General features: G+C 42.8%; 1 protein-coding gene across 6 annotated transcripts in view; it reads right to left on the bottom strand.

Annotated features, from left to right (window-relative positions):
• Nucleotides 1–976: 976 nt before the first annotated feature.
• The window catches only part of ARHGAP40 (Rho GTPase activating protein 40), a 42,538-nt gene continuing 31,256 nt past the window's right edge, over nt 977–12,258 (bottom strand). For all 6 annotated transcript variants that reach the window (XM_027812024.2, XM_027812022.2, XM_027812023.2 and 3 more), the window contains 10 exons: nt 11,575–11,740; nt 11,103–11,194; nt 10,906–10,983; nt 10,440–10,599; nt 9,615–9,697; nt 8,249–8,455; nt 7,836–7,976; nt 6,004–6,164; nt 4,938–4,993; nt 977–3,657 (listed from right to left, as the gene is read on the bottom strand). In XM_027812024.2, coding sequence (XP_027667825.1) covers nt 3,551–3,657; nt 4,938–4,993; nt 6,004–6,164; nt 7,836–7,976; nt 8,249–8,455; nt 9,615–9,697; nt 10,440–10,599; nt 10,906–10,983; nt 11,103–11,194; nt 11,575–11,740 — 1,251 coding nt within the window. In that variant the 3' untranslated portion in view covers nt 977–3,550. The remainder of the gene's footprint in view (nt 3,658–4,937; nt 4,994–6,003; nt 6,165–7,835; nt 7,977–8,248; nt 8,456–9,614; nt 9,698–10,439; nt 10,600–10,905; nt 10,984–11,102; nt 11,195–11,574; nt 11,741–12,258) is intronic.

Consider the following 12,258-nt stretch of genomic DNA (forward strand, 5'->3'; position numbering starts at 1 on the left):
CTCCAGGAAGTGCATTTAGTTGTTTTCCTGTGGCATTTCCCTCCAAGAGTTGAAGCTTCATTTGTTCCTGTGAAGACCCTGTATTTCTGCAAATATTTTTTCCTAAAGCAAATTACTTTTTTGTGTGTGTGTGTGTGCTATTTCAGTCCCACTTCATCCACAAATATGTTTAACGAGCATTTGCAACATTCTTTTATGCTACGTCCCATTATCTCAGCACACCCGACTTCAAGTTGCATATGGAATAAATACTGGGCTTTTGTTCTGAGCCAGGGAGATAGCTGTGTAATGATCAATCAAAAAAAGCCCTTGGGGATGGAGAGAGATTAGCACTTTGATACTACTGAAGATGAATGGGTGAAATGAGTTTGATAAACTGGTGTTTTCCTCAGATAATTGCTCTGAAAGCTTTCTAAAGCCGCCTGGATCCTCCTCCCTTTCCTTTTGTTTCTGGATAGGGTAGCAAGTCCTGCTTTTCTATCAGCAATACTAGACAGGCTGCTGCTCTCACTGCTTTTAAACAAATCGCAGTGGATTTATGCCACATTTCATCACTGACTATTGAGCATCAAAATATCAGCCATAGTTTAACCAGAGCTTCAGACTGGATTCCTGCTATTCTTGGCCAGCTTGGCTAGTTCTCCCAGCACAGACACCCTTTCTCAAGCTTAAATCTTTAACAGCAGCTCTTTTTCCTTCCAAGGTCACTAATCCTCAGTGCTCACAGACCTCCAAACCCCCGCCAACCTTGCTCTGGGCTGCCTGCAGCCAACACTGACCTCCTCTGCCTCCTCCTGCATCCTTCTTTCACAGCCCCCCCAAGGACTGTCTGAAGAGGAACTTCTAAGGTTCAATGCAAAACTCTTGTCAAGCTCACTCAGACCCCAGGGTACATCCCTCTTCAGGCAAAAGGCAAATCCTGCTGCCATTCACTGTGCTAACTTATTCTCAGCTGCTAATGAAACTGGAGCCAAAAGATTGTACTATATTTTTATTGTTTCACTGCATAAATGAATTTTAAATACAGAATTAAAAACTTGTAAAAAAAGTTATTAAAAGCCAGCATTCAGAAATAGGTTGCACATCAGTGACTGAAAAATGCACACTTACTTTTTGGTACAAAGATAGGAAAGAAAAATTAAAAAACCACATCCATCATCTGGAAAGAGGTGATTTTTTTCTTTTTTTGCATTTCCTTTCATATTTGAGAACTGATACTTGTCTCATGAGTGTCTCCCACCAGCCTTGTTTTCCACAGCACTGATTCACATTGTTTGGTGTTCAAAAGAACCCACTCATCTGTTGTTTACAGAAGCAGTGATGTAGTGTTTCCCCCTCATATGTATGGAAGTCACTACATTTAACAAAACACCCAGCATATGAGAGGTGGGAAAAAATGCAGCATTATGTGATTTGCAGGGATGCAATTTAGCTTACAAAGGATCTTTGAGCTTACACCGATACCTTCATATGTCAGGTATTTCTTAGAGTATCACATCTCTGGCATTTGCTCTTTGCTAAGCTCCATCACTGCAACAAAGATTTCCAGAAGCGATGAGTGGATAGGTACCATTGATTTCTAATGCCCAATTTTAAAGCAGCTTGGTCTTTCAAGAGACACAAATCACCATCTTCAAGGACAAGAATCAGGCCATTTTTCAGCACAATTTAAGCCCTGTAAAACAGAGGCACATCAAGAAGTCTTGACACTGGGGTTCTGGGTCAGAGTTGGGAGGTGGGGTTTTTTTTGCAAGTTTCTATGATGGGTTCTTAAAAAGACAGCCTTGAAGATGCTCCCACCAGTCAGTGCATCTGCATCACTTCAACCAAAAAAAGCAGACTCTCTAATGTATGCATCATTTCAAGGCATCGGCACCACTCACACAGTATCCGCAACAGGTTCAAAAGAATATGGACTACGGCTCATCTGTTCCTTGAGGATCTCAGTTACCACGAGGATATAACCACAACAACAGACAAACCACGGAATGAAGTGCCCTACAGTAGAAACTAGCTCTTTGAGATAATGAATAGGGATAGCTACGCAACAGCCTGGGCACAAAAAGCAGAGGAGGGAAACTTCAGATTGCAATGGAAACAAAAAGTCATTTAACAAAAGTAGTAATACTGGAGATTGTCACTAGTGCAGCTAGGATTTGGCAAATGAAATACTTTGAGTTTACTCTTGCAGGGCAGCCCTGCTTCTGCCATGTGAATAAATATCAAACAGTGTTTAAAAATGGTATATAAAAAAAGACATCAGGATTTTCAGAAATGGTTCATGTTCCATCCCCTGTAACTGCATAGTAGGCTCCCTCACATGAGGTATTTCAGCAACACCACAAAGGAAAACAATACTCCTGCATGCTCTTCCACGAGCCCAGTCTGAGCCGAGTGAGACGGTTACGCAGTGGTGCAAGGTGCACACGTTCTGCTCCATCCTCGTCTCTCCAGACCACAGCCACCACGCGGTGCTGCATGGGATGAAAACTTGCAATCAGAGCGGCAAAGCTCAATTCAGTACCCACTGTGCGGCTAGACACAGGCACAGACCTCTCGTTTCAGCCACTGCATATCTTAGGGGGCTTTTTGTCTGCCCCTTCTCTCTCTCTTTTTTTTTTTTTTTTTTTTTTAAACAGACATGTTCACATAGAGTCTTCCAAAAAGAAGTTTAGTTCATGTGGCCAGGTCAGATTACTAACCTCAAGTTACCTTCAGAATATTTCCTTGGTTATCCATTGACATATAGGTTGTCCAGCATAATAAATGCATGTTTTACCTTCATCGGTGGCAAGCTATACATTTGGTTTTGCATTACCAGCAGAGCTGTATGGGACCAGCATCCTTTCACATGGCACATTTGAAAGGCTGCTGTCCATCCCATACTTTTTTTTCCAAGGAAAGTTATTTTCTTGTGTTACATATATATATATATATATATATATATAAATGTAGTCATTAAACACAGGATGTTGGCTTCACAGCCCATCTGGCCTTTTTGGAAGCATCCTTTTTCATTCTTCAAAGAATGTAACAGCATGTTGCTAGTGAAACCCAGGATCACAACTTCTTCTGGTTGCGTGCAACAGTTGATGGTGGATCTTACCAAAGGGACGTCATTAGTACCGCTGCAGCATCTGACCGTCTCTCCTCCAAAATGTGGACGTGATCAAAAGAGAAAATCCAGAAGAAACAGATGTCTACCATCCTCTTCAAGAAGGTGTTTCTTCTCTTACACTCCATCTTTGCCACACAATCGCTGCAGCTTGGTTTGCAGGGTGTGTTTGGGGGGGCTATTTTGTTTAAGAATAATTATACTCCCTGCAAATTCTGCTACATAATGGTAATTGCTGCTTGTTATCAACTCCCCTGTTAGCATGTCAGCTAGTGTACTCTCACAGCCAGCTGTCATGGAACTAGTACATTAAGCTGGTTTTCCTTCAAAGCCAACAAGCATCACCCAGTCTGTGACTTTACCAGGAACATGTCTATAGCTTTTCCGTGACTTCCAAAAACTTCAACCAAATGCTTTGTTTTGCTCATGCTTTCCTTAGAACATCCGAGGATAAGATGGGTTTTGCTTAATTATCCACTCAGCATGGGGATTGATGTGGTACAAATCTAAGAGGTAAGTGTCTGGGTCCAGGCAACGTTCACCTATCAAAACAAGAGATTCAGAAAGAAAAGCATTTCTTAGATCCTTAGTCCTACAGTTGATAGGTTTTGTGGGGGCTTGTTTTTGGTTTTTTTTGCTGCTGCTGCTTTTTGGGTTTGTTTGTTTGTTTTTTTCTCCCCTAAAACCTGGGATTTGTTCACATTAATTTCAATACCACAGCCGATCGGAAGCATTTCCACAAATCTGGAAAAGTTCTGGTCACTTATGTTAAAATGAATGTATGTTTCTTAAGATTATACTAAGGCTAAGCTTCAGCCTTTGTGTATAGGTATTAACTTTAACACCCATTAACTTCAGCAGTTGAGAACCACCACGAAATAACGTTGGCTATCAAATGCAGAGACCAAACTGTTTCCAACGACAGAGCTTTTCTTCTACGGATGCTACTAAGAGAAATACAAACAGGCAGCCAAAGCGCTCACCAAAGCACTCCAGTAAGCAGCAGTCACCAGCAGCAGCTGTAACAGGGCAGAAGAATTCCTTTCTGTTTCCAGACACCCTGAACTGCTGCTGCAATCATATTATTTAAGTCTCCTCTCCATTTGATGATGTTACCCTACTGACGAGTGGAACTTGGTGATGGGCGATCATCAACTTGTTTAAGTACATAGTTGGAGAAACTTCCACCCAAGTTAGCACGGGTTCTTTTGTCAGAAAGTTGGTGAAGGCAGACAGAAGCCACGTGCCAGCCTACCATGCTTAATTCAAGCCCAGATAAGCAGCACACTATTAAAAGCCTCGTGGTATAGGAGGAAGTTTCCCTTTATTTAGATTAACGTAACTTATGGTTTTAAGTTCTACACTTCATTCCAAACATGAACTTTTATCATTGAGGGGAGAGGGAGTTTGACATGGTACATTTAACAGAATGGGAGGTTGGTTTGTTTTTAAGCTGGACCCAGTTTTGCATGTCTCTGTCCTCAAGAGTTTTGGATTTCTGAGTTTCTGCTTTTCTTGACAGGCGGCTTCTGAATAAGATCCATTAATGTTATGTATTTTTGGAAGTCCAGGCTTCAACCTTCCCACATACTTGCACCATAAAGGCTTTTCAGCAATGGGTGGAAGACACGTGAACTATCAACCCAAGAGCTTTGACAGGTGCTGCTCGCTGTGGGTGAGGTCAACCCACACTTGTTTGTTTGTCTTCTAACTTTTGGAGCCTGCCCTCCAAATCTCGTTCTTTTTATAACTCCCTCCTAAGACAAGTTTAGCACAAAAACTGGTACCAGGGTCCTTATTTTCAGTTACCATCCAGGCTTACCAATATTGCCTCCCACTTCATACAGGAGCAAGTTTGTGCACTCCATGGAGTTGTTACTGCAGAAAGAAAAACATATTGAAGTTAAAGCTCTGTGAAAGTCAGGTCAGATAGTTCAGTAATGTTTCTTCCAAAAGAATTGTCTATGGTTCAGAAACCAGCAATGGTTCAAGAAGATACAGGCCATGGCACAGAGAGCTTCCCGAACACTGCAGCTGTTGGAAAGGACACCCAAAATTGGAAAGGACAAAAAAAAAAAAAAACAAACAAGGCCGGTACTCCTCACTGGTAGCAAGAAGCACACTATATGCAAACGCTAACTTTTCAACAGGAAGACAACAGGCATAAATACCAAAGCTAGTTGGTGCTATTCCTCTAGCACTGATGGCCTGCTGAAGAGCAGCTCACCTACAGGAAGACTTTGGCATCTGTAGTAACTTGTTAGTGAGACACCACCAGCTGACCCATATTCAGCCAGCTTCCCATCCACCCTCCTCATCTAGACATCTCCTGTCCACGGACACAGTCAGGAGATGCACTAACACTTTATCAACTAAATTCAGCCTACAGGCATGGTGACAGGGGGCAGGAATTCTTCTGTTCATGTTTTGGGTTATTTCAGCAATTCACCACTGGAGCATAGGAGGGAATTGCAGAGCTTATTTTAGGAAGTGCCTATATTACCGTACGCATGTTGGACATACTACCCCAGGCAAATAATTTGCACGGGCGGTGTTTTTCTCCAGAAGAGCTAGAAAGGGTTTCTTTTGCAGGGTCAATGTTATGCCACTTTCTCTCCCCTGCAGCAAGGCTGCTAAAGTTCCCTTGTCATCCAGCAGCCCAGAGGGGATGACTGACCTCCTGGCAGCCCAAGCACAGTGACAGAATCACTTCGTTGAACTAACATTTGCCTGTCCTGTCCAACACACTATTTCCAAAGCTTAGAATAGAAGAGCAGAGAACAGTCTCCTAATGCTTACTGTGCCAGAAGACAGAAAAGAGCAACTAGACAACCTAGTGGTACTGTTTTTACATTTAAAAAGAAAAAAGCAAAGAAAAAGCCATTTACCACTTGAGGAGGTTGACAGTGTTAACAATATTCCAGCCATTCTGGCACAGGTTCTTTTGAAACTGCCTCAAGACATCAGCAGCTCTGGTTGCATTGTTCAAACGCACCTCCAGCGAGTCCTTCAGGAGGAGCGAGGCGTGGGCTTTCACAACCTTGGAAGGCTGAACGAGGCAGACAAAAAAGAAGAAAGTACTTAAAGAACAACTTTATTATCAAGCTAAAACATCACGTTTCAAAATAGATGTGAGTGTGAAGAATTAAACCCATCCAGCCAGCTGCTCAGAGAATTTAGGTTTGTTTCTTAGGAAGGCTGGAAGGTAATAGAAGCATCAAGAGGAGCGTTATAAAATCAATACTTGGGTGTTGCGGCTGGGGAGAAAAGCACCGCTCTCCATCAGTGTGCGCTGGTGCTCTCTGCTGTTCAAATACAGCACCGGCAGCAACACAAGCTTTGATGAAAATAGGATTTGTCAGAATAAATTTTGACAAACTGTTTTGCACACGTCTGATAAGACTTCTCTGGAATTCATTTATGTTACTGAAAAAGGAGTTTAGACAGTTGAATTGCAGAGTGCTGAATTTCAGAAAGGTAGTTTCAAAAAAAGGAAGCACTGAGCCATCACAGAGCAGTCAAAATGCTATTTTTTCACGACTGTTTTCATCAACTGCTTCACAAAGCAACTCCTCAGAATTTTTGTGGAGAATGTTGAGCTGTTCTACTGGGGTCTGATCTGCAGCAAGTGAATTTTGCAATCCCAAATCCTCTACAAAACCAGCACAGAACACCGAGAACAGTGCTAGGAGTACTTCCTAAGCGTCGGGTCATCTGCCTGCCTGCCTGCCCGAACAGTAGTTGTCCTCTCTGAAGACACAGCACCTTCAACAGTGACATGTCGCCTTAAGAAGCCAGATTTCAGGCAGACATCTCAGTATCCCAGCTCGTACAGAAAGGCAGGGGATGTACTGGTGCATGGGAACACAAACTCCTCTGGGTGTGCAGATTTAAGTTTTCAGTGTATTATTTCTACCTGCAGACTCCATCTAGCTCGTGACCTTAGAGCATCCCAGTTGCACCACCACTGCTATGCAATACTTAAAATCCAGCACTGCATGATGTAACCTGGCTGCTACAGACCTACACTTATTCAACTAACAGCAGTAACAAAAAAGAAAAAAAAATGCAGAATGACTCCAAGGATCCTTTCCAGACTTTGACAGTCAAATCGATCTGGTAGTAATATCTGTTTCAAATTCTCAGTCTCCACCGACACAAGAAGTGGAGCCATTTCATTTGTCAGGGAACTGACTTCTATTCAGTGGCAAGAACCTTGACTTCAAACTCTCCCCCATACATAGATCAGTGGCATTATGGAACAACAACAACAACAAAAAAAAAAATCACATGCAAAATGTACTTTTATACTGCTGTAATAGCCTAAATTTTTGCTTTAAGTTCATAAAAATATGTCTGCCTTTATCACAGCGGATATATCCATCTAAACACATGGGACAGAAGAGCCATATGAATTCTGCTTTTAACATGAGGTAAAGACCAACATTTCTGCTCCTGGTCTCTCCCCACGCTCACCTGCAACCATGCAGCATCTTAACCAAGTGTTTTGCAGCCTGAAATGTATTTGGTGCTCTTGCTGTTGGGATCAGTTTTTGCCACAACTTTACCAAAAGGGTCTGGAAACCTGTTTCACATTGTTCTGCACATTCTTCTCCCTTTTGCTCTTTAAAGAGCATCACTCCTTACAGTTTTCCAAGTTCTCATAAAAGCATTTGCCGCCACTATGAAAGGGCTCAGTTTTTCCCAAGCCCTAACTCACCTCTGCCTGGTTCTTTTCCACCTTGTCTTTATCAGCATGAATCTTCCGCAACAAATTTTTAATTCTCTTGTCACAGAACTGGTACCTTTTGCTATTGCTCTCATTCAGCTTTCTCACTTGAGCTACCAGGAAAGAAGAGACCTGGGCAGGGGAGAAAGGAGAAAACGGGAATTAAAAGAAATCAAGCAGACGTGAGGATGCCATTTAAGAAACTAAATGTCACTTTATGAAGTTCCTTAAATAGACAAAATATCTATACACCTTGAAAACAAGTAGTCTTGGAATTCAGCCAGAGTTTTTGCCCACAGACATTTAATTCCTCTGAAATTTCCAAGGCTATCCCTTCCCCTAGCCCGATTCTAATGAGACCCAGACACTGCTACACCACACCACAAAACACCTGCACTGCTTACTGTCCAAAGCAAATCCTGGTAATGGATCATCATCCGCACAACATCAGCTGCCCCCTCTGCCAGCTGCTTCTCCTTCCCTTCGGGGATCTTGTTTGGCAGCCCCTTGTGCATGAAGAGGTTTGGGGCCATGACTGTGGAAACGTTCCAGAGGTTCATTTTGTTGTTGTTCTCCCTGGCAACCACTTTGCTGAGAAACTCAAGTATAGCCTAAAGAGAGGGGAAGAGACTTAAGACATCCATTACCAATAAGCTCAAGAAACTACCGCAGCAGTTGCTGCAGATATCATTTAATTAGCATTTTTTGTTGATATCCATGAGCAAATCCTTATTTCTCCAGTTAGGAAGTTCAGTGACCAATTTCTAGTACTAGGACAGCAACAAATAACAATACCGAGCAGAGAAGGAGTTCCTCCAGCAGTCACTGATCAGGAGAGACAGTCTGTATGGGCAGTAGATGAGCTCTTCTTGGCAGGTGGCAATGCGCAAAGTCCAGTTATAAAAGTTACAGAATCAAAGATGACACCCCCCTTCCCCCCGTATCCCCTCAAAGCTATTCCCAGATGTGGAAAAACAAATCCTTTTGGATCATCTGTTCTGCCTCATGACTCCACCAAAGCAATGATGCGTGACAGATCATCTTTGACTGGATTGTGTATTCCAGCACTCTAAGTAAAGCCTGTAGGGTGCTAAATCAGCCTTGCCTTTATTACCTGGAAGCTGAACTACTCAGGAGAGTAAAAACAAGAATAAAAAAAATAATAAAGAGACAGCAGCAGCCACCACAGTTCTCATAAAGCACAGGAAGGCAGAGATGCAGCACTGCCTGCAAAGCTGATCCCATCAGCAGTTCTTCTTTCAAGAAGTAGTAGGTGAAAGGATTTAAAATGCCTTCTGATCAGAAAAGGGCAGGAAGTCATAAGCTTAGTAGTTTCAATTTTAAAATAAATATACAAAAAGCTATCTGTCATAGATGATGGCAATACCCACGAATCAAGACTGAATTTCTTTCCCTATTCCTTAACAGGCCTACAGACAAAGTAAGACCTAGAGATCTTCCACTCCACAGTGAAGTGGTTTAACACACTAAAGAAAAGCAGCATGTTTCCAGACAGGATACTCCAAAACCACAGGGATCCCTGCTGCTCTTCAGCTTGTCCCCAAAAGGCAGGCTGTGCTTACAGCTTACGTGCACTGCACAGCCTTGAGGTTTGCCTGCTCCCCCCGTCATGGGTTTCCATTCTCAAGTTGGTGAAATAAAACCAAAAAGCACGATGTATATCATTTGCAAAAGCCGGCAAGGGTTTCTCCAAATAAAAACTTGTAACGAGATCATGCTTTTCCAGTTAAATCCACAACAGATAGTTACCTTTAGAGTGTTTCTGTTGGGCTCTGGTAGAATCAGGATCAGGAGGTTTAGAGCTTGCAATCTTTGCTTAAGGTCTGGAATATCTGGAGAGGGAGAGCAACAACAGGACAGAGGATTCAGGCTTCTGACACTGTTCTTTTTGAGCACGGGGATCCCCCAAGGAATAAGACAATTACTGTAGCGTTTGTCATCTAAGATTGGAGGCCTTGTTTTACAGAAGTAAATCAAGCTCATACTGCCCTTATGAAGTGAACTACCTCTGTTTTAGAAGACTGGCTGATCTGCTGCGGAATACATGGTCTGCCAGCAAGTCTGATGCCCTTGAAGGGCATCAAAAGACCCCATTATTCCCCAGTTTTTGAACAAAAAAGTCACATACTTAAGCAGTTAGCCTAACCCATTCAAACCATCTATTGGGGCACAAACCCCAAACTCAGGTGCTTGCAATATATTGCATTACTGGCTGGCAAGCCAAGCTCGTGCAGCCTGGCCAGTTGCCACAGCTCAGGCTGCACATCATTATTTATCAGCTTGTCTTAATTCATGGCAGCCTCAAATGACACAACGTGATTTAAGACCCCAGGACAGTCTTCCTAAAGAAAGACGTATGCAACCAAGCGCCAGTGACCGTGACTCTCAGGCTGATCTGTGGGTACACACGGCACCCAGCACACGGAGCGTGGCTACAGCTCGTGTCAGGCTCTCTATTCCCATCAAATCCACGGGCTCCCAACACACCTGACGGGAAAGCCCTAGACCAGCAGAGCTTTGCAAGAAAAGCACAAACCAGCAAACTGATGCTAAAGAGCCAAAGCAGGGACTCACTTTGCACAGCAGCAAAAGCAGGGAGGTACTCTGCTGTCAGCAGCGGGGCCGGCAGCTCTCTTATGAACCTTTTCAGCAACCCAGATACATCATTCTGGTGGACTTCATCCCAGCGGAAAAGGCCAGTGTAGAAATCCCTTTCCAGCTTCTGTTCCAGACTCTATTAAAAAGGTGGAATTTATGACATGCTTTAATAAGTAAATACAAGGGAAATTCCGTAGCTGAGCACTAGGGGGGCAACTCATCAAGTCAAAAGGGTGCAGAGACCCTCCCCAGCAGACCCTGGGAAATTTATGTCTGGGGAAACACAAATTTCCCAGCAATATTTCTAGTTGCAAAAATGTAGAAATATGGCATTTATAGTTGTACTGGGAAGGGAGATGAGACAATTCAGGTTATTTAGATGCTTCAGCAACATGCTCCCTAACCACCCCTGACACTTCAAACACTACTAAAGAGCTCATACCTTGATCCTGGTCTGGGACCCAGAAACTCTCAAAATGCCCTCTGTTTCAAGTCCTCTCTTTTCCAAGCATGACAGCAGCTATTAAAGGAGGGGGAAAAAGAAAGCTCTTAGGCATGGAGGATGAGAAGTCAGCCCTCCCTTCTCACAGGTTTCCCGACTGTGAGGGTCAGAGGTGTGAATGAAACCAGAAAACTTACTGCCTGGAGTAACAGAGGGACCTTGGTGTTAGGGAGCAGTTTTTGGTCATTTTCCAACAGGGTGTTGAGCGGAACTCCAAAGAGCCTTTTCTCTACAACAGAAGCAACAGGTTATAAATCTGCATCACCTCTGATACGGACGTAAGTCTCTGGTGGACGGTATACCCCTAAGTGGCACATTTTGTAAGAATAGATACTGGAGAAAAAGAGAGGAGTAGTTCAACTGAACAAGTGCATTTGATAGTCAGACATAAATGCGGTGCTAGGTCTTGATGTCAGGACCCAGTGACTTCCAGGACAAATTCTGATCGAGGAACACACACTTATCACAAGGTTTCTTAGCAAAGACCCTCTCTGTTCTAACACTTGAAACACAAACCTATGAGAAGATCAGTGTAAAAAAAAAAAAACCAACAACAAAAACACACTAAAAAAAGGGCACGCAAAAAGATTAAGATGACATACAACTAACCTGTTGTTTTCAGTTTTGCTGCTTTGTTTCTCTTCAGCTCAAAGCCCAGAATATCACAGAGAGCTGTTAGCTCAATAAGGGCCAGCGTGGGGATCTTCTTCATGTCCTGAGCAGATAGATCTCCGATCCTGGTCACTCCTAGTCTGCCCTTGGGGATCTTAAATTTCTAAGGGAAAACATACACCCCCAAGACATTCAGTGCAATCAACTACTAATCCTGCTAGTTACCAAGTTTTGTTGCATTTTTTTCTTACTTACCGTAACCAGGCATCTATTAATTCTTCTGTTTTCGACACCAAAAATATATGCAAAACTACTACTTCCACTCAACCCACAGTTGAATAAATATTTTTCCTTTTCAGTATTGCTCTTTAATCACATTGGAGATCCCAATTTATCTAAATTAAAAACAGCCTGATACCCACCCTAATCCACTTGAACTTTGGAAGCAATCCAGTACATTTACAGAGAAGAAAATCCTTAGAATTACAAGAAGGAAAGTCCAGTTATTCTCTTTTTTTCAGTGGAAACGACTCAGCTCTGTACCAAAATAGCTAGTTTCACACACAAGCCTTACTTCTTTTGACCCTCCACTAACACAATGGTTATCCTTGCTCAGTTCTGCAAAGGTAACAGCACTGCCTGTTCAAAACCACCTACCTAATGTAGACCTAACACAACACT

The sequence above is a fragment of the Falco cherrug genome, chromosome 10 (genome assembly GCF_023634085.1).
Source record: "Falco cherrug isolate bFalChe1 chromosome 10, bFalChe1.pri, whole genome shotgun sequence".
Lineage (NCBI taxonomy): Eukaryota > Metazoa > Chordata > Aves > Falconiformes > Falconidae > Falco > Falco cherrug.